The 22842-nt window shown below is 36.9% G+C and overlaps 1 protein-coding gene across 2 annotated transcripts in view; it reads left to right on the top strand.

Moving 5' to 3' along the window:
• Positions 1–22842, top strand: part of mesh (sushi domain containing 2 mesh) — a 373145-nt gene that overhangs the window by 198611 nt on the left and 151692 nt on the right. For both annotated transcript variants that reach the window (XM_090395295.1, XM_090395296.1), the window contains exon 16: positions 12234–12360. In XM_090395295.1, coding sequence (XP_090251421.1) covers positions 12234–12360 — 127 coding nt within the window. The remainder of the gene's footprint in view (positions 1–12233; positions 12361–22842) is intronic.

The following is a 22842-nucleotide window of genomic DNA, read 5'->3' as shown; positions in this document are numbered from 1 at the left end:
GTAGGAAATATAACAGTTCATATTTGGAATTCAGGTTTACTTGGTGTGGAGATGAAAGTGAAGAGAAACCTCAATGTGTTTTGTATTATGAAGTGTTGTCGAACGAGTGCATGAAACCTGCGAAACTCCGACGACATTTAGAAACTAAACATTGTGATGGGAAAAATAAGCCAATTGAATTTTTTTCAACGATGCTTAGGGACATTAAATCATGGGAAAGATATAATTTCAGCCATGGGTTACATTAATAGCAAAGCACTGGAAGCATCCTATCTCTTAAGTTTGCGCATAGTGAAAACAGGGAAACCTCATTCAATCGGGGGAAAATTTACTACTTCCAGCTATAAAAGATGTGGTAAAAACTATGTTTGGCAACAAGTTATTAAAAGATGTTGATTTGATTCCTCTTTCAAATGACATTATCAGTCACAGAATTAATGATATGGCAGATGACGTAGAATCTCAGTTAATCGAAAGAGTTAAGAAGCGCCCTTATTAAGCGTTATAAATAGACGAGACTATTGATGTTACAAATGATGCGCAGTTAATATACTATGTAAGATATGCGCATGATAACAGCATTAATGATGTTATTCTGTTTTGTAGAACTTGGTCATTCTGAACAACTGAGAAGAAATATTTCACACTCTCAATAATTACATAATACACAAAGGGATCCAGTGGGGAAAATATATAGGCTTCTGTTTGGATGGAGCTAGCGCTCTTACAGGCAGGCATAATGGGGTTGTTTCTAAGGTCAAAGAAGTAGCTCCAGATATGAATTGGGTGGATTGTTTCATACATAGGGAAGCATTAGCCTCCAAAGGAATGCCACCAGAATTTAAAACTGTGCTATACAATGCTGTCGAGCTAGTTAATTTTATTAAAGCTCGACTGCTGAATAACAGGTTATTTTCAGTACTCTGCGATGAAATGGGCAGTGAATATACACAACTTTTGTTTCATTCTGAAATTCATTGGCTTTCCAGGGGCAAAGTACTAACAAGGTTATTTCAATTAAGGCATGAAGTTTTATTATTTGTAAATGAGCATAATTCTGATTTTGCATCACTCCTTGTTGACGAAGCATAGTTATCAACACTATCCTATCTTTCAGACATTTTTTCGAAATTAAATGAACTAAATCTCTCCCTTCAGGGAAATTTTTTAAGTGTTCTTGATGCCTACGACAAAATAAAGTCATTCAAGAAAAAACTGGTTTTCTGGATTAATTATGTAAAAATCAGACAATTTGCACCTTTTTCAACATTGGAATCCTTTTTAGTGGAAAATAATATTTTTGTTCATTCTGAGTTTGTGGAAAGGGTTTGTGACCACCTCAAAAATCTGAAATGGAATTTTGAACCATATTTTCCGAATAACTTTTATAAGAAATTTCTGTGGGTTTGCGATCCTTTTCAGGCTTGCAGTAGAACGACCTCTCATTATTGAAAAAAGAACAGTTACTTGAGATTTTAAGTGACGGTGGGGCTTTAAAATGCAATTCCGTGATCTTGGTTCAGCTCGATTTTGGATCTTATCTTCAGTGAGAAGTGAATTTCCGGAATTATCTGAAGAAGCATTGAAAATTGTCCAGTTTTCTACACCCTATCTTTGTGAGAAAGGATTTTCATTGCTCCTTGAAATAAAAACAAAATACAGAATCATCTTAGTGTATGTGCCGATCTTCGACTGAAGTTGACCAATATTGAACCAGATATCCAGCAACTCTGCAAGGGCCGAGAAGCTCAGTCTTCTCATTAAAAGTAAGTAGTGACATAATTATATCATCTTATTTATTTGTTTAATAAAAATTAAAACTTTGTTCAATGATGATACACTTTTAATCGTTTACTTCAATTTAATTAATTACGTTGCCATATCTTTCAAAACATACTTTTAGATTTATTATGTTATAAATGACACAGTTTTCCCGAAATGTTCGTAACTCCTACATAGAATTTTTTTAAAAAATCACAAAAAGTCAAAACGACATATAGGGAAATAAAATAAAAACACTATGTTTATTTTTGAAGTAAAACTTTAATTCCAACATTCTAAAATATTATTTTTCTTGCTTTTCTATAATAAATTTAGTTTAATCCTTTATTCAAGTGTGTGCAAACAAAGTTTGTGCCTGAAAGTATCTTCAGGGTTGAGGTAAAGTGGTACAACACCAGGCAACTCCTTGCAAAGGTGGAGCAAACTACCAACACTCCTATCTCAGTATCTCCCATAATGCAAAACACATCTCCTTGCAGATATGTATAATGTTATGCATGAAGGGAAGGGCCACTACTCAGACTAGTTTCGACCTTTATTGAGGTCTCTGGGCCTGGCTCCCACTGAAGAGACCTCAATAAAGGTCGAAACTAGTCTGGGTAGTGGCCCTTCCCTTCATGCATAACATTATACATATCTGCAAGGAGATGTGTTTTGCATTATGGGAGATACTGAGATAGGAGTGTTGCAAGGAGTTGCCCGGTGTTGTACCACTTTACCCCAGTCCTGAAAATACTTTCAGGCGAAAACTTTGTTTGCACACACTTGGATAAAGGATTAAACTAAATTTATTATAGTCAAACCAAGAGAAAAATAAACTTTCAACTTCTTGCTTTTCTGTTTTCGCAAAATCGTCGATCACATCGTCGAAGTCTATTTCATCACTCAGTTGCTGTTTTATAGACAGTAAGGCAAGATTTCATAATCACCAAAAAAGGTGCCGCCAGGCGAGGATTTCCCCCCCCCCCCAACTATGCCTTTGTAACTTAGTGGTTCGCAGAATTGTTTTAGGCATTTTACTGATCCTTGGGCTTAGAAAGTTTGAGAAATGCTGATCTACTCCAGTGCCATCTATTGCCAACCGTCACCACTAGTATTTTCACAGACAAACATCCATGCCCACGGTTGGATTCGAACCTGCAACCTTTTCACTGGAGAGTGGATACGCTAACCACTCAGCCAACCACACCATAATATTTAAGGAAGTTGTAATAAACGTATATTAATTAGAATAACTTTAAATTAATATCCAGTATTTCTGCAAAGTTAAACTGCCATTGTCAGGGAACAGTGAACAAATTAATATGTGCACACAGGCACTACATAAGGTAAGGATGACTGAAGCAGAACAATGTGAGGGATGTTCTTGTCTGTTGGGCTGACATTCTAAGGATGAAGTCTCTATTATATTATCTCTTTTCTAATTATCCACTAAAGTCTGCAGTTTACATTTCTTCTATGATCAATATGCTTTAGATATTGTCCTAGTCATTCATTTGTGAATCATCTCCAGAGTTTCCTCATTTCAGTGAAACCAGGTGACCAAATATATGCCATAATTGTCCATGAGTACTCTGATCCAGACTGTGTAGGAAACAATCTTATTTAGCTCTACTTGTCATTCTTATCATAGGAGCAATGTTCTGTGTAGTTGCAACTATCTATAGTGTACACCTTGAATTTCAGATCTCAGTCATCTATCTACATATTCTACATATTCCATATCTCATCCACCTCCTTAAGTGCATTTTCACAAATACAGTACACAGCCCTATACTTTCACTCTGTAATATGCACTTATTAGCATTAAGACTGTAGCTGTAGCCTTACTCATTTATCAAAGATAGAAAATTATTATTATTATTATTATTCATGACACCTCCAAGGAGTCCGAAGACTCATCGCGGGAGGACACCTACTATACAACACTCCGTCTCCATTACTACACTGAACCTCTACTACCAATCACTTACATCTACTGCCCACAACACCACCACAGCTAGTATTTTTGTCTGTAAATTGCGTGTGTTCTGAAGGGCCGATTTGTCTGTATGCAGGATGAAAAACCTGAGTTTCCGGGAGAAAAAAATCCCTGCTACCTCTGTATGAGATCAACTAACTCACCTTCAATTGAAAAAGTCCATATAAAGATTCCTCCCGTCATGATGGGAATCGAACTTAGGCCTTTTCTAATCGAAGGGCACAACGTACCGTCTTTCTTCCTATTGCGCTATGGAGGCGCAATTGGAAGGCGCAATATAAATAAAAAAAATAAATAAATCTGCTAATGTCTTATATTCATTTATAGGGAGTAGGCAAGGCCAATCATATATAAGTGGCCCAACACTATCACTAATTATAAACAGCATCCAATGAAGAGATGACAGATGGTGTTGCTATCTCATGGTCTTTACCCTCTCACAATGTATTTATTGTCTGTAATAGTGGGGGTTCTGTGGTTGATTTTCTTGTTCACATGGACAAAAAAAACCCTGTGTTTCCAGGAGAATGATACCTGCTTGCCCATTTCAAAAATCAACTAACTTGGGAACCAGTTGAATAAAGCATTAGAAAAAGTTCTTCTAATCGGCAATTACATTATTTTTCACTTTATAAGATGCACCATTGTATTGGATGCATTACATTTTTCATGTCGAATTTTTTTGGGGAAAAAAAGTATTTTTTGCAGTATCAGATGCATGAATTATGGATCAAATTTTTCATGTAAATATTTTTTTATTTTATTTTAAATTTTAATAAATGTATTATCTTTTCTTAGATAAAAATACAATTATTAAAAAATTCATCAAATCATTAAAAAATCTAACATATATATATATAATTTAAACAAAATGATTTTTAAAAATTTCATTAAACTTCTTTTCAAATTTTTATTCATTTTCATCTTCAAAATTTTCTGAACTTGATTCTTCATCAGAAACCGAGTCATCACTATCTTGAAATAATAAGTCATCCTCCGTATTGTCAAGAGAATTACTGATGCCACACTTTTGAAAAGATTTTATTATAATATTGGGTTTCACTTCAATCTATAAACTCTTTACCCATTCACACATAAAATGTGGCCTTCTTTCTCCTACCTGTAGATATTTCCTCAAAATTTGGAGATTCATCCATTTGACCTATTTTTTCCTCATAAATCCTGTAAATGGTTTGTTATTATTATTATCCCAAGATCCCATGGAGTCAAAGACACATCTGGAAGGTCCTTTTGCCACACACACACACACACACAGCTCATCATACCATGCCTTAAACACACTCAAATTCTCTGCAGACACCACTGTCTCAACCAAGGCATACCAATCATTCACAACTCTGCATACAAAAAACCTGCTTCTCACCTCCTCCCCCCACACACACCCTTCTTATACAGCTTCCAGGGATGACTCTAGTTCTTCCCTGATCTCCCACCGTTTTCTGTAAAAACCTCTCCAACATTGATCCTATAACAACCCCTTACCAACTTATAGGCCCCCCCTCCTCTTTTTATCCAGTTAACTCCGCGAATTGCATCTTCTCAACCTTTCCTCATATTCAAGATTCCAGAGATCAAAAATTAACTTAGTCAGTTGCCTCTGGATCCTTTCCAACATATCTTTGTCCTTTTGAAAACCAGGTGACCAAATCTGGGCACAGTAGTCCATGTGTGGCATAATCAAAGCCTTATACAATAAAACAAGACTCTACATACTTCTAAAAGTCAGTGTTCTCCGCATAATTCCCAGAAGCCTTTGTGTTGTCTTCACAATTTTGGCTATGTGTCCCCTAAATTTCAGATCCTTATCCAGTTTCACTGCAAGATCCCATATTTCCTCTACCTCCAAGAATATATCCCAACCAAGCATAAATTCTACATCCCATCTTTGTTTCCCAAATTTTAAAATCTTACATTTTGCAACATTGAACTTGCATCCCCATTTCTGTGGCTATTCACTCAGTTTATTCAAGTCTTCTTATAAGGCCACAACATCTTCTCTATTCTTCATAGTTCATCCCAACTTTGCATCATGTGCAAACAAGTGAATATCCCCATCCAAATCTTTGCCGGTATCATTAACATACAAGTTAAACAGCAATGGCCCTAAAACAGATCCCTGAGTCACATTACTAGGGACGTTCCTCTTCCTGGATATTGCTTCCCAATACACAACTTGCTGATACTCATCAGATAGCCAGTTTCCAATCCAATCCACTAATCTAATATCTAACCCCATCTGCTCCAGTTTGACTATCAACGTTTCATGCAGTAATCTATAAAAAGCCTTTGCGAAATCTAAGTATACTACTGTGTATCCCTCTCCTCTATTGAATCAAGCCATCACCTTATTGTAATAAGTAAGTAGATTACTAAAACATGACCTCCCTTTAGCAAATCCATGCTGTCCATCTAAGATAATTCCATTGTTATCAACCCAATTCTGAATCCTAGTTCTCACCAGCTTCTCAAACAACTTAACCACAACACCTGACACACAGATAGGCCTATAATTTGATGCCTGAGTTCTATCATCTCCCTCATGAAGCAGCACAATCTTACTCTCCTTCCACTTCTTTGGAACTGAACCCAGTGCAAGACTCATATTTAAAAAAAAATGTCAAGGCAGATGTCAACTCCTTGGCATATACCTTCAGAATATATTATGATATATTATCAAGTCCCAAAGCCTTATTAACATCAACTTTGCTCAATTTCCCATACACCTCTTGCTCATTTACAGTCAGTCCCGTCGCCATCATGAACTGGTCTCAATCTCTCCATGATATCACATTCACAACAATGAAAGACCTTTATTCTTATTATAAAGTCTATGGAGTCAGAGACTCAACGTGGGAGGTACACACACTTTTGCATACAATGCTCATCCAACCGCATCTTAAACTGATTCAATGTGTCTACATCCACAACACACTCAGGTATGCATTCCAATCACCAACCACCTTCTCCTTACTCATCTGTTCACACCCTCCTTATACAGTTTCTTGTAGTGGCCTCTTGTTCTACTCCCCTCTCCTATTCGATGAAAAATTTCTTCCATGTCAACCCAATAACAACTCCTGACTAGCTTGTATATCTCAGTCATGTCCCCACCCTCTTCCTACTATTCACGAGGCTCTGCAGCTTACATTGTCTCAATCTGTCCTCATACTCCACATTCCAAAGATCGCTGACTACCTTTGTGAATCTTCTCTGGACCCTTTCCTACATATACTCATCACCATGAAAACCTGGTGACCAAATCTGTGCACAATAATCCATATGAGGCCTGATCAAGGCCTATACAATGGAATCATAACTTCTCTATTTCTGTATGTCAAGGTCCTCTGTATCATTGCTATTATCCGATGTGATGTCTTCACAACTTGTGCAATGTGGCCTCTGAATTTCAGGTTCTTGTCCACTATCACTCCTAGATCTCTCATCTCCTCTACTTACATTAAAGTTTCCCCACCAAGTGTATACTTAGCATCCCATCGTTGCTTACCAAATCTCAAACCCTTACACTTGGCAACATTGAATTGACAATTCCACTTATCTTCCCATTCATGCAGTCCATTAAAGTCCTCTTGTACGGCATTAACATCTCCTTTACTGTGCATTGCTCTCCCCAGTTTTGCATCATCTGCAAACAGCTGGATATCACTAGTCAAACTCAACCCAGTATCATTAACATACAAATTGAACAACAATGGCCCCAAAACTGACTTCTGCGACACACCGCTGGTAAACTTTCTTTTTTGGGATACTGCATCCCCATGTACAACTTTCTGATACGTATCTGACAGCCAGTCACTGATTCAACACAGAAGTCTGTTATCCAATCCCATAGGTTTCAATTTATTTAAGAGCTTGTCATATGGCAGTCTGTCAGATGCTTTGCAAAATCAAAGTACACCACTGTATATGCATCTCCCCTGTCCAAGGTATTTGTCACCTTGTTATAGTACATAAGTAAGTTAGTGCAACATAATCTCCCCTTAACAAATCCATGCTCATAACCACAGAGAATACTGCTGTTATCAGCCCATTTCTGTATCCTACTTCTCATCAATCTCTCCAGGACCTTCACTACAACTCCAGATACACAGACCAGCCTATAATTTGAAGCTACAGCTTTATTACCACCTTTATGCATTGGAACAATTTTACCTCTTCTTCCACTCACTTGGAACCTGTGCTATTGTAAGACTCTTATTAAACAGGCATGGCAATGCTACTGCCAATTCCCTGGAACATTCCCTTAAGATGCATGATGATATGTCATCTTTTATGAACTGCTCATTAAGTATCTCCACTATATCTTCCGTAGCAGTTGTACTTTTTCTTCAATCAGTGTCATCTTTCCATGATCTTTTTTTTTTTTTTATGCTGGCTACATATCGAAAAAACTCCCCAGGATTCTTTTTGGCTACATTAGCTCACTGTAGCTCACACTTTACTTTTGCTATCTTTACCAGCCATGTCACCCTCCTTGCATGGTCTTTGTAATCCTCATGGAATTAGTTATTACCACTTCTCTTATGCTACCTCCATAATGACATTTTTCTCTGCTTCACATGCTTAATATCTTCATTCATCCACTTCACACCTACCTTATTTAACCTTCTGACCCTTGGAATACATTTAGACATTGCTTCTACTATATAGTTCTTCGATATCCTCCAATCTGCATTGGTCTCTTTTCCAGCTAACTCCTCATTCTTCCTACACTGCAAGCTGTTTCCTAAGCACTTCATAATCAACCACTTGGCAACCACCCAGGTATTAATTTCAGGGTCACTCTTGCCAACTGGCAGGTGATTTGACACTTCATTTATAATTACATCCTCAGATGAGATGATCAACATTTTTTTATTTTCTTGACAAATTTGATTACACATTTCATAGTCGCTACCATCCACATTATCAGGTCTATGAGGGTGCTTTAAAAAGTTCTCAGCCTAACAATGAAAAAAGGAATTTATAATTTCAAAATTATTTTTATTTTTCAACATAATCTCCCTTAAGACAAATACATTTATTCCAGCAATAATGCTCCAGCACCATTATCCCATCCCTGTAGTCAGTGGCACACTCAGGATTTAATCTTGGGGAGGGAGGGGGGAGTTGAGTAGACGATTTGAGAATACACACTACGCATCGCATATGACCAATGACCGATGAGCATCTGCAATGATCGCTAATTCATATGAAGTATAGAAATAGAAGACACTATGCAACATAAATAAAAAAATGAATTTTAATTAGGAAAAGATTTTTGGAAAATTTTCTATTGTGTTTTTCCTTTTTCTTTTTTTTTTCTTTTTTTTTTGGGGGGGGAGGGCAAGGCTCCTTGTCCCCCCCTCCCTGGGTGCGCCACAGCCTGTAGTGGTTCTCAGTAGGACCTGCAAAATACCCCTCTATAGCTGCAATCACCTCTTGATTTGAAGAAAAACAAATACTCATTTGTGCACAGATTTGGTTGCTGGATTTTCATGGTGAAGAGGATATGTTGGAAAGGGTCCAGAGAAGATTCACAAAGGTAGTCAGTGGTCTTTGAATAGGAGGAAGATTGAGGAGGGGCGATATGATTGAGACATATAAGCTGGTCAGGGGTTGTTATCGAATGGACATGGAAGAGGTTTTTCATAGAATGGGAGAAGGGAGTAGAACAAGAGGCCATCACTGGAAACTGTATAAGGAGGGTGTGAGCAGAGGAGTGAGGCGAAGATTCATTGCATGGAGAGTGGTTGGTGAACAGAATGCATTGCCGGAGTGTGTTGTAAATGTAGACACATTGAATCAGTTTAAAGAACAGTTGGATGAGCACTGTGTGCAAAAATGTGTTTGTCCCACGATGAATCTCTGACTCCATGGAGGTCAGATGTTAATAATATTAATAATAATTTCATCTACTCCAGCTGCCTTTCCACATTTCAGGTTTTTGATGACTTTTTCTACTTCAGGTACAGATATGTATTCCTGACTGAATTCCTGTTGGGAGTTTTCTGCCATCATGCTGACACTACTTGTTTCATTTAGCAGTCTTTCAAAGTTATTACTCCAGGGATCTAAAAAATATTTTTATTCAGTTTTCATGTCACCTTTACCATCTCTGATTCCTTTCACAGTGCTCTATCTTTCCATTTTTAACTTTTTCAATAGCCTCCAGAATATTTTGCCACCTTCCTGATATTTATTTTCTATGTTCTTACCAAAGTATTTTGCTAGTTTCACACAGTGTTTTTCTTTCTTACATTTTTCTCTGTATTCTCTAAGAGCACAAGCTGACTTACTTGCCAGAAACTTTGAATAATATGCTTTTTTTCTTTTCATTGAATGTTTCTTTAACTTCCTGAGTCCACCGTGGAGTTCTGATTTTTTTATTCTATTTCTATATATCTATTTTACACAGACAATCTCAACCACATGCCTCTCTGGCCGAATCAATCAATCACTGATTATCCAAGGTTTAGTTCTTGTTTTCAACTCTTTCATTTTTTCTTCAATAATGTTTGTGTATTTCAGTCTACAACAGTTCACCTTTGAAAGCTGCTCATTTTAAAACTTTCCTACACAAAAGCGGCGGCCCGTATATAAGCACTGCGACAATGCAGCACCCACAAGGAAAAAATGAAAAAATTTAATTTTGTTTGTGTTTATAAATAATAACAATGCTTACAACATTATATAAATGCAATATAACATGTTAAAGGTTACAGCTTATGTTTCGACATTGATTGAATAGTTAATAATTGGAAATGTTCGATTAATGCTTTAGATTACGAAACAAATACACTGCATTCTAACGCAGTGTCCATATTATCACATTCGACCAATTGCAGTCAGACTCGCCGATATTCGTTTGCACTTCTCATTGCACCCTTCTTTTCAGTAACTAGTGAATCTGACACTGCTCTTTGGGCAGTGTATCATATTCTTGTGCGCATTATTTCTGTGCGATATGAAAGGGTGAACTATTTTTTGCAATCTTATTTTATTTTGTTAAAATAACATATAATTATTTATTTATTATAGAGACAAGGCTGAATTATGATGAGTGTCACTGTTGAAAATATGAAAAGAATTATATTTTTTCAATTATTGTTACACGAAATGATAATTGCGATCTAAGCAGTTAGAGAATGATCGCACCAATTGCAGGTAGACTCGCTGATATTCGTTTACACTTGACACTGCTCTTTGGGCAGTGTATCGTATGCTCGCACTCGTTATTTCTGTGAGATATGAAACTTTTATTATTGGTGTTCGTTCGTGATGAGGGTGAAATATTTTTAATAAAGCAATTTTTTAACATGTAAATTTATTTATTAATAAATTGGTTACTGATTAGGAAAGAAATAATTTTTTTAAAATTTTATTTTGTATATGCAGCACCCCTACTTAAAATTTTCACCAGCCGCCACTGTTACACACCCTTCTTTTCAGTATGAAATTCAGTTTTATCCTGCCAAAACTAAATAGTGAACACTTCCTATTTCAAACCCCATGTATACTCTTGTGTCTTGAACCATTGGAAAAACATTGCTATCAACTATAACACAGTCGATGAGACTCTTTCTTATTTCTTGCATCCTCTCTCCATGTGAATATGTGTGCATTTTTATGTTGGAACATGGTGTTAGTAATAACTAATCCGTGTCATGAACAGAAATCCAGCAGATATTTACCATTATTATTAGCTTTGTGCTTTTCTCCAAATTTTCCAAAAATATTTCTATACATCTGGTAATCATTTCCTACTCTGCTGTTTAGATCTCCAACAAGGACCAGTTTTTCCTTTTTCATTGAGCAAGCTGCCTTCTCTAATGCCTCAAAAAATTCCTCCATTTCTTCCTTGATAGAACAAACATTTCTCCCTTCTGTGGGACCATAGGCACAAATAAGTCTCATTGTTCTGTTCCCCATTCTGATATTTGTCCAACATCACTCTACTTGATATTGCCTGCCATTCAAGAAGATTATCCTCATATTTAGTGTTGAGTACTACAGCTACTCCCTCTTTTCTGTGATTGCTATATTGCCAGAATATAACATTTTGTATTTGTTACTTAGAAAGTTTTCACCTGTGTTTGCACTCTTTGTTTCTGTTACACCTATTATGTCAGTCTGGTACTTTCCAGTTCTTCTGCTAATTCCATTTCTTTTACATTAATGTTTCTTATGTTGATAGTACCAATCTTGAACTCTGTTTGTTGATGTTGAGTAGGGGCATGTTCTGGGATTTGTCCCCCCCCACACACACACGGAAATTTTGTAACACAAACTTCTTCAATTTATAAATCTATTTGTAAAACTCGGTATAAATATCTTATACTATTCGTGAAGTTTGGAAATTATATGAATTTTTTTTTTTCAACTTAAGAAACTTCATTTAAATGAAGAAATATTAATTTTGTTTTTATTTCGTTTCTATTGAATATACTAGAACAAAACATCAGGTCTCTTAGGAAATTGGTCAAGATTACCAGAAGATGACTATGCTTTTCCAGAAGGTGGTTATGGACAGTTTAGTAAAGACTCTAAATACTTATATGAGAGATTTGGTATGAAATGTAAGTGTATGCTTTAGTTCATATATTAATTAATAAGATAGTAGGTGTAAGTAACGACATTATCTTCATGGTCACAGAAAATAATATTTATCATCATTTGCTTCTTTTTTTGCCATTAACATTATTATTATTATTATTATTATTATTCAGGCCTCCACGGAGTCAAAAGACTCATCGTGGGAGGTCCTTCCTAAGAACATAAAGTCTGTCAAGACTCATTGAGGGTAGGTCCCCCCCCTAAGAAACATAAAGTCTATCATACCAGTCTTTAAACTCATTGACCGTTCTCGCTCCCACCACTCCATCAGGCAATGCATTCCACGGTTCAACCACCCTCCACGCAAAGAAACCACTCCTTACCCTCTTGCTCACAGTTTCCTTTCGTAACTTCCAGGGATGGCCTCTTGTCATCACTCCTTCCCACTGAAGGAAAGAACTCCCCAGTGTGAACCCTGTAACCACCTCTCAACAGTTTAAAAGTCTCAATCATATCACCTCTCCTTCTTCTATCCCCAAACTCTGCAGTCCACATTCCCTCAGCCGATCCTCGTAACTATCCTTGTACAGTCCTGAAACCATCTTTGTCATCTGTCTTTGTATCCTAGTTAATTTATCCCCTTCAAATCCTGGAGACCAAATCTGAGAACAATAGTCCAAGTGTGGTCTGATCAGAGACTTATACAACGGAATGATAACCCTCTTATCTCTGCAGGTCAGTGTCCTTCTCATAATTGCAGCAATCCTCTGTGTTACCTTCACCACCTTTGCAATATGTCCCCTAAACTTCAGGTTTCTATCAACCATCAACCCCAGATCTCTTGTCTCCTCTACTTCCTCCAGCATAACTCCTCCCATAGAGTATGCTGCATCCCATCGATGTTTCCCAAACCTCAAGACCTTACATTTTGCTGCATTAAACTGACAACCCCTATTCATTTGCCCAACTATCTGGCTTATTCAAATCCTCTTGCAGGGCTACCACATCTGCACTATTACTAATAATCCTTCCTAGCTTTGCATCATCGGCAAACAACTGAATAACCCCTTGCAACCCACTGGCAATGTCATTGATATAAAGGTTAAACAATATAGGTCCTAGTACTGAGCCCTGTGGGACTCCACTTGTAACCCTCTGCCTCCTTGAACCTGCTCCACCATACACAACTCTCTGATACCTATGAGACAGTCAATCCTGAATCCAGTTGACCAATCTGACATCCAGACCCATGTGCTGCAACTTAAATATCAGCTTATCATGTGGCACCCTGTCAAATGCCTTTGCTAAGTCTAAGAAAATTGCAGTATATGCCTTTCCCTCATCTAATGTTCTTGTAACTTTATTATAAAAGGCTAGCATATTGCTAAAACAAGAGCACCCTTTCACAAATTCATGTTGACTCTCACAGATAACATTACCTTCATCTGCCCAATGCTGTATACAGTCCCTCACTACTTTCTCCAAGATCTTAACAACTACTGATGACACACAGACTGGCCTATAATTAGACACTTCCAGTCTGTTACCACCCTCATGCAATGGCACTATCTTACCTTCCTTCCATTCCCTGGGCACCTTTGCTGAAGCCAGACTTTCATTGAAAAGCCAGGTTAAAGGCACTGTCAGTTCCCTAGCACATTCTCTCAAAACTCGTGGTGAAATACCATCCAGTCCCAAAGCTTTACTGACATCCAGAGTACTCAGTATTTGAAACACACTCTCCTCCTGTACCTCTAAACCTCGAACCAGCCCTATCCCTCTATTATTATTACTAAAGTTTTATTACTACTAAAATTATTATTTTTTTAATAATAATAATTAATTTAAAAATAATTAATAATTAATAATAAATAATTAATTTAAAATTTTAATAATAATAAAATTATTACTAAAATTTTAGTAATAATTTTATTATTACTAAAATTATTATAAATAAAGTGTTCAATGGACACTTTATTACTCCAATAAAGTGTTCATTGAACAATTCCACTATGTCCTCTGCATCAGTCACTCTATTCCCATTTTTATACCACAATATCATTCTTCCACAGTCATTTCTCCTCCTACTGGCCACATAGCTAAAAAATTCCCTAGGATTTTCTTTGGATCTTAGGGCCAATCTCCTCTCGTATTCCAGTTTCACTTTCCTTACCACACTAGGTCACTCTTCTGGCCTGTGTCTTATATTCTTCATGCATCTTCTCTTCACCTGTCCCCTTATATCTCTTCCATAGCCTCTTTTTCTATTGTAATTCCTGTTTAATATTGTTTGTCATCCACTTTACTCCAAATTGTGTCCTCTTGTTCACTCATGGTATACAACTTACCATTGCTGCTAACAAATATTCTTTCACAATTTCCCATGCACTAATGATATCCCGGCCTTCCAATTCCTCCCTCCATGAAATTTCCCGAAGTTGACGTCTAAGACTATTATAATCACCTGCATTATAATTCCCCATAAGTTCCCATCTCTTTGATACTCCTGCATGTCTATTCATTTTCCAAGTCAAAACCATATGGTCACTCTCTCCAACTGGTGGGAGAGATGTCAACTCAGTTATTATCAACTCTTCTGATGCTATAACCAAATCCAAAATTCTTGAACCTCTTGTTCCCTCTGTTACATGTTGCCTAAGACATTTGTCCCTCAAGAATTCTAGAAATTCCATTCCCCTATTGCTACATGCATCTTCCTCTCTCCAATTTATACTACTGTAGTTAAAATCTCCCATAACAATCATTCTTCTTGCACTTGCCAAACTTAGCTGTCTAAACATCTCCTGGTCCCCATCCTCTGTGCTCCTGGGTCTGTAGCAACACCCCACTAAATATCCTGTCTTGCCTACCGCTACCTCACACCATATGCTCTCAAAATCATTTGTCTCACTGCCTTCCAAAGCCTTCACTCTTAGAGGACATAAGTCGTCACTTATCATAAGCAGTACCCCACCACCACGCTTTCCCCTCCTATCCTGACGAAAAATGCTATATCCAGCGACTTCTATTCCTGTTGTTATATTCCCTTCTGTCAATAATGTCTCAGTGATCCCAATAATTTTTGGCCAGGCTGATGCTGTCTGTGCCACCAATTCCGCTCCCTTATTTCGGAATTAGGGAGACTTTTGTTACAACTGTTACAACTATTGTTACAATTTTACAATGTTACAAATATTCCCAAACATTATTAATGTAACACAGTGTTACAATGTTACAAATATTCCCAAACATTATTAATGTAACACAGTGTTACAATGTTACAACTATTCCCAAACATTATTTGGGAATAGTTGTAACATTCTGATTTCCTGATTGCTTGTTCCCTATTCAGCCTTATAGCCTCACATGCTACTCTACCTATCACATTTCTTTCGAAAATCATTTTCTGTACTTCATGAAATATCTTGTCCTTTCTGTTTGACTGGGAACAAAGAGAATGTAAGATTGGATATCAGGAGGTTGTTGAGAAGGATAAAAGGTAATAGTGTGGTAGGAAAGGTAGTGAGTGTGTGTTTCCCAGGTATGACACTGATGAGATGATTCATAGAGCAACAAGAATTATGAATGATGTGTTAGCAGAAATGTGTGAAGAGAAATGAATGCAGTTTGTTAATGTGTGAAAGGAGTATGAAGGAAGAATCGATGCATAAGAGTGATGGACCACATTTGAATGGTTTTGGTATGAATCATTTGAAGGGCCTGCCACTGCTGGAGGGGAGAGTAATGAGTGCAGAGAATGAATCTGAGCAAGTAGCAGCAGCAGTCTCTTCAAATGACTCACACCAAAACCTGATTGCTTGTTCCCTATTTCACATTTATGATATGAAAGAGTGTGAGAGTAAGGAAGGAGAGATGTGGTGCTTATGAATGAAGAAGTGGGTAACATGAGTGTAGAGAATGAGAGAACCAATGAAGAAGACAAACACAGAAATGAGGAGACTCAGGACAGACAGGGGAAAACAGTGTGAGAAAGGTTGATGCTCCAAGAGGATGTGAATAACTGTGTAGCAAGAAGAGAATGGGATGACCTTTGATATAGGAAAAACAGTTGGATTTGAAGAGGTTACTGGATAAGTAAGGAGAAAAAGAAATTAGTATTATTATTATTTGACACCTCCAGGGAGTCCAAAGACTCATCGAAGGAGGGCACCTACTCTATCTCCACCACTCAATCAACCCACCGACCGCAACTACACCAACATCATCTACCGCCGACCACTACCACTAGTATTTCCACAAACATCCATGCCCATGGTGGGATTTGAACCCGCAGCCTTTTGGCTGGAGAGCGGATACGCTAACCACTCGGCCAGCCAAGCTAGCTAAGTATAAAGACATCACATCTAATAAGTGGTATCAGTGAAACTTGTTATAGATTGAGAAAAGAGCTATTATGTGTGTATACTAATGCTAGAAGTGTCAGAACCAAGGAAATAAAATGGTTGCATTAATTGAGTTCATTCAGTCAATGAGGATGACATTCTGACAGGAATAGAGATGGAAGGTTATGATTATTTCGTGAAGATAGTAAAGATAAAAAGTGAGGTGGAGTTCTATTGATGATAGAAAATGATTTATGTCCATACAAGATGGAGATGCCAGGGGAAAATAGTGGTAGTAGTAGTTCTGAGGCAATATGGTGTGAGATCAGAGGCGAATAGAGTGAAATACTTCGTTGTATGTTGCTGTAGACCTGGTAATATGGAGAGTAGTGACCAGGAAATGTTTAAGCAAATTAGCCAAGCAATTGGGAAAAGGGCAATCATTATGGGTAATTTTAATACAGATTGAGATGTATCCCAATATCATATTACAGATTGGGATGACAAGATAGCGCCTGGAAGAAAATAAAATGAATTTCTTGAGTTTTTTGAGGGCACATGAAGATTGAGAGTTTTGGATTTGATCATCTCATCAGAGGATGGTATTATAAATGAAGTCGCAAATCTCCCTCCAGTTGTGGGAATGACCATTAAGTGATTACTTGGGTGTTTCCCAACCCCATGAGGAAAGGGTATGTGTGGAACTACAAGGCTGTTGTAGTTCATGATTATGAGAAGTTCAGGAGACAGATTGCAGCTGTAGCATTGAGAAGTTGGATGGAAAGGAGATCAATGCTGCTTGGGTGATATTCAAGAAATATCTAGTAGAAGATATATTTAATGTCTAAAGGTCAGAAGGTTAAATAAGGTAGGTGTGAAAAGAATGAATGAAGAGGTTAAGCATTAATACAGAGAAAAATGGCAACATAAGAGGAGTGATAATAATCATTTCCCTGAGGTAATACAAAGAACACATAAGGAGGAGGATAGGTCAGTTGCTAAGGTTACCAAAAGTTCATTATGAGCAGAAGTTAGCTAATGAAGCCAAAAAAAAAATCCTAGGAAGTTCTTTTGATATGTAGCCAGCAAAAAATGAATGATTATGGTGGGATGGCATTGATTGGAGAAAATGGTATAAGGACAGCTGCTGCAGAGGATATAGTTGAGATATTTAATGAGGAGATCATAAAGGTCTTTTATCCTTGTGAATGTGACATCAGGGAGAGTTTGAGAGCAGTGGATGAGGAGGACAAGAGACTGACTGTGAATGAGGAAGAGATAATTAAGAATATTGAGAATTAAGCAAATATGATAATAATAAGGCTGTGAAACTTTATGATATATCACTGCATATTTTGAAAGAATGTGCCAGGAATTTACTCTTTGTGGGGATATGTTGCTGCAAGTAGAGGAAATAAGAGATCTGGGCGTGACTGTGAATTAGGAAGAGGTATATTGAGAATTAAGCAAATATGATAATAAGGCTGTGAAACTTTATGATATATCACTGCATATTTTGAAAGAATGTGCCAGGAATTTACTCTTTGTGGGGATATGTTGCTGCAAGTAGAGGAAATAAGAGATCTGGGTGTGATGGTGGAGAGAGAGAGAGAGAGATATAAAGTTTAGGAGACATGTTGCCAAAATTGTGACAGCACAGTGAATTCTGCCAATGATGTGGAGGTCACTGACTTGTAGAAGTTAGGAGATTCTGGTTCCATTGTAGAAGACTCTGATTAGGCTACATATAGACTACAGTGCACAGATTTCGTCACCTGGTTCTCAAAAGGATTAACAGTTGTTGGAGAGGGTCCAGAACTGATTGACAAAAATAGTTTCTGATCTCTGGAATGTTGAATGTGACGAAAGATTGAAATGATGCAATTTGCAGAGTCTAGTAGCTGGCAGGAAACGGGGGGGGGGGGTAATATTATTATTTTTCACTTGACCTCTATGGAGTCTGATCGTGGGAGGTTACACTATTGCACACAGTGCTCATCCAACCATGCCTTAAACTGATTCAATGTGTCTACACCCACAACACACTCAGGCAGTGCATTCCAATCACCAGCCACCCTCCATGCAAAGAACTCACTCCTCTGTTCACACCCTCATTCTACAGTTTCCAGTGATGGCACCTTGTTCTACTTCCTTCTCCCAATCTATGAAAAATTTCTTCCATGTTGACCCGATAGCAACCCCTGACTAGTTTGTATGTCTCAATCATATCCCCACCCTCTTCTTTCTATTCATGAGGCTCTGCAACTTACATTCTCTCAATCTGTCCTCATACTCCACATTCCAAAGACCACTGACTACCTTTGTGAATTTTCTCTGATCACTTTCCAGTATGCTCATCACCATGAAAAACTCGGCGACCAAATCTGAGCACAATAATCCATATGAGGCCTGCTCAAGGCCTTATACAATGGAATCATAACATCTCTATTTCTGCATGTCAAGGTCCTCTGCATCATTTCCATTATCCGATGTGATGTCTTCACAACTTGTGCAATGTGGCCTCTGAATTTCAGGTTCTTGTCCACTATCACTCCTAGATCTCTCATCTCCTCTACTTACATTAAAGTTTCCCCACCAAGTGTATACTTAGCATCCCATCGTTGCTTACCAAATCTCAAACCCTTACACTTGGCAACATTGAATTGACAATTCCACTTACCTTCCCATTCATGCAGTCCATTAAAGTCCTCTTGTACGGCATTAACATCTCCTTTACTGTGCATTGCTCTCCCCAGTTTTGCATCATCTGCAAACAGCTGGATATCACTAGTCAAACTCAACCCAGTATCATTAACATACAAATATGATAGAGACATACTAGTTGTTGTAGGTTAACAGTGAAGAGACTTTTCATAAAATGGTAGAAATTGGGGGAGGACAGGAGTCATCCCTGGAAGCTGTATAAGCAAGGTAGTGAGAAGTTTTTTTGCATAGAATTGTGAATGATTGCAATGCATTGCCTGAGAGTGTGGTATCTGCAAAGAATTTGAATGCGTTTAAGGTATGGTATGATGAGATGTGTGTATTACAAAAGAGATCTACTAGATGAGTCTGTGACTCTGTGGGGTCTTAGGATAATAATTTTATTTTTTATTTTTTTTACACCCATAATTGTTAATCGAAATGACTCTCTCACTATACCAAAAGTGTGTTGTTATTATTATTATTATTGTTATCCTCAATTGTATTCAATAATTTATCTGCTATATTTTAATTTATGTAATTTTAATTTCAGCTCAGTAGTTTTTAATCTATGAATATGCAACTGTATACATAAAGGGAGTCTAATTTAAAAATGCACACTACTATTTTTTTGTTTTTTGAATTCAATTCCTATTGTTATTCATTAGTTGTACTGGTGATGTCTTATGATACATAATATGATAAATTTACATAATAAAAAAGTTATTTACTGTGACATATGTGTTATTCTATAGTTATAATTAGGATAATAATAATATTTCCCTCTCAATTTTCTTTTCCTCTTTGATTTTACATTATTTTAATGATATTTCTATTCTCTTTTATGCATCAAAGTGGCTTCACACTGGTTACTTTCCCTCCATTTAATTTTCATTATCCAGTTTTAAATTACAACAATCTTACTCAAATGGGTCTCTTCTTCCAATATCTTGTTTTACAAGAGAGAGAGACCATGCGTTACGTTCACAAAGAGCAGTGCTACAAATTGGTGCTTTTATGAATCTGTGTAATTTCATATTATGAATTTTTTTTGTATTTCTTCCATGTTTATATTGGAAAAGAAGATGTGTCTCATCTTTGCTAAATGTTAACACACCTGCTCTCCTTGACAGATACTCTAATGCTACCGGCATGCTAAAATTTGAAATTTGATATATGATTTCTACTACTGATCAGGTCTTTAGTGTTACAAGTTCTTATAGTCATGTTTTTCTAAAAATTGAATTCATGACCTTGAAAAATTTCATAATCAGTAGTTATTATGTATCATCTGCAAATGTAATCCGGCATGCATCATAGCCATTTATAAGTATATGAGATAATATTTTCAACATGCCTTCCATTAACCCACATGGAATCTTAGTGCAAATAAATTAATATAAAATTTATTTATTTATTATTATTCACTGTTAATAAAAATTAACAACCATAAAGACATTCTGTATAAATTATACAAATTAAATTAATGAACATGAAAATAGAAAATTCAAATTTTTCACAATGGTTACGAATGAAAGAAATCACTAGGACATCATTCCAAGGCTACAAATTATTTACAGTAGTAACTGCTGTTTTTTAGTTTTGCATGGTCATTTTGTTTGAGTGTGTGTGTGGGGGGGGGGGTTTACATTTCAATCAAGTTACTGAGAGTGATTATGAAGTAATCACCTAGGTGGTGGCCAGCCAGATGACTTCTGTGAAAAAAGGATATGTGGAACTACAAGATTGATGATTATCAGGGCCGATCCGAGAGTATCCGATTCCCCTAAGCAAAGAAAATTTAGATGCCCCTATAGATTGTCTCTGTATATATATTTTGTCATACTCACACAAGCACACATACACCTACACATGTGGATATTTATAAAAATAATATCATTATGAACATTAAAAAAATTTATTTTTTTAATGTTATTTATTTTCCAGAAGGAGGAAAAATCTCTGCATTTGAGGTTAAGTATACAAAGAGCAGGGGAGTGAAAGAAATAGAGAAAGGGAAAAGGACGGCTTGACTTATTTCAGTTTTTTATTATTAATGAAGGTTTTACTAATTTTTTTCGAAGGTTGTAATTTTTCCCCGAACTATGTAGCAAAATCTGGTGCCCTGAAGTCTTAGCGCTCCTGAGCAATTGCGTACGTTTGCCTAATGATAAAACCGGCCCTAGTGATTATGAAAAGCTTAGGAGAGAGGGCTTGGAACTACATCATGGAATGAGGAGTAGGGTGAAAGGAAGATGGTTATTATTATTATTCAGGCCTGCATGGAGTCAAGAGATTCATTGCAGGAGGACCTTTCTAGGAAATACAAAGTCTATCATACCACTCCTTGAACTCAGGGGTTAATTCGTTCTTGCTCTCTCCACTCTATCAGGCACTGCATTCGAGGTTCAACCAACCACCATGCAAAGAAACAACTCCTCATCCTCTTACTCACAGCTTCCTTTCATACTTTCCAGGGATGACCCCCTGTCATCGCTCCTTCCCACTACTCCAAAGTGAAAGAACTCCCCAATGTCTACCCTGTAACTGCCTCTCAATAGTTTAAAAGTCTCAATCATATCACCTCTCCTTCTATTCAGCAAACTCTGCACTCCACATTCCCTCAGCTGATCTTCATAATTAACATTGTACAGTCCATTGTACATTGAAACCATCATTGTTATCTGCATCTGCATCCTTTCCACAGTTAATTTATCCCCTTCAAATCCTGGGGACCAAATTTGAGAACAATAGTCTAAGTGTGGTCTGATCAGGGTCTTATACAATGGAATGACAACTCTTTAAATTGAACATATTTGCTCGTTTGAAAATTAAACATACAAACTTATTGTTTTAATACTGACATATTTAATGCATACAAACATCTTACATTCTTTGCCTACCAGTTTCGCTAGCAAACTGTCTAGCTTTTTCAAGGCGTAACGGAAAAGCATGAAAAAAACTAGTAAATGCAAATTGAAAGGAACATAAAATCTTTGTAAACAATCTAGTAGCTAAGGTTACACATTCGAGTGACAGAGACTATTCATTATCACGCATGCGTGTTTGCTGTAAATACGTAATGTGATTACTGGCTAGCTGTAGTTCAGATGAATTTAGAGAGAGGATCAGGTTTTTCCATGAACTGTTCAGAATAGTACCCTGATTTCTGTAATATTTCCCTCTCTATTAGCATTGGAAACAATGCTAATGGTGTGAAGCATTTAATTTTTGGGTTGAATTCAGCATCTGTTTGATAGTGTAACTTCAAACCAATGGCAACAATTTTGCAATATAGATTTTGTACCATAGAAATAAACAACCTGTTATAGTTGTTGATGTAAATATGTTAGAAAAAGCATTGATAGTTGTTTTCTCGAAGTCAACCATTAATGTTTTGGGATTTAATGATGAACGAAAGTCCTTTAACACTGCTGTAAGTTAATTCTGATTTGCCAG

The sequence above is a fragment of the Typopeltis vanoorti genome, chromosome 7 (genome assembly GCF_054136105.1).
Source record: "Typopeltis vanoorti isolate ZY-2024b chromosome 7, IOZ_Tvanoo_1.0, whole genome shotgun sequence".
Classification (NCBI taxonomy): Eukaryota; Metazoa; Arthropoda; class Arachnida; order Uropygi; family Thelyphonidae; genus Typopeltis; species Typopeltis vanoorti.
Note: the sequence above shows the minus strand (reverse complement) of the source record. Positions and strands in the feature narration are given on the sequence as shown.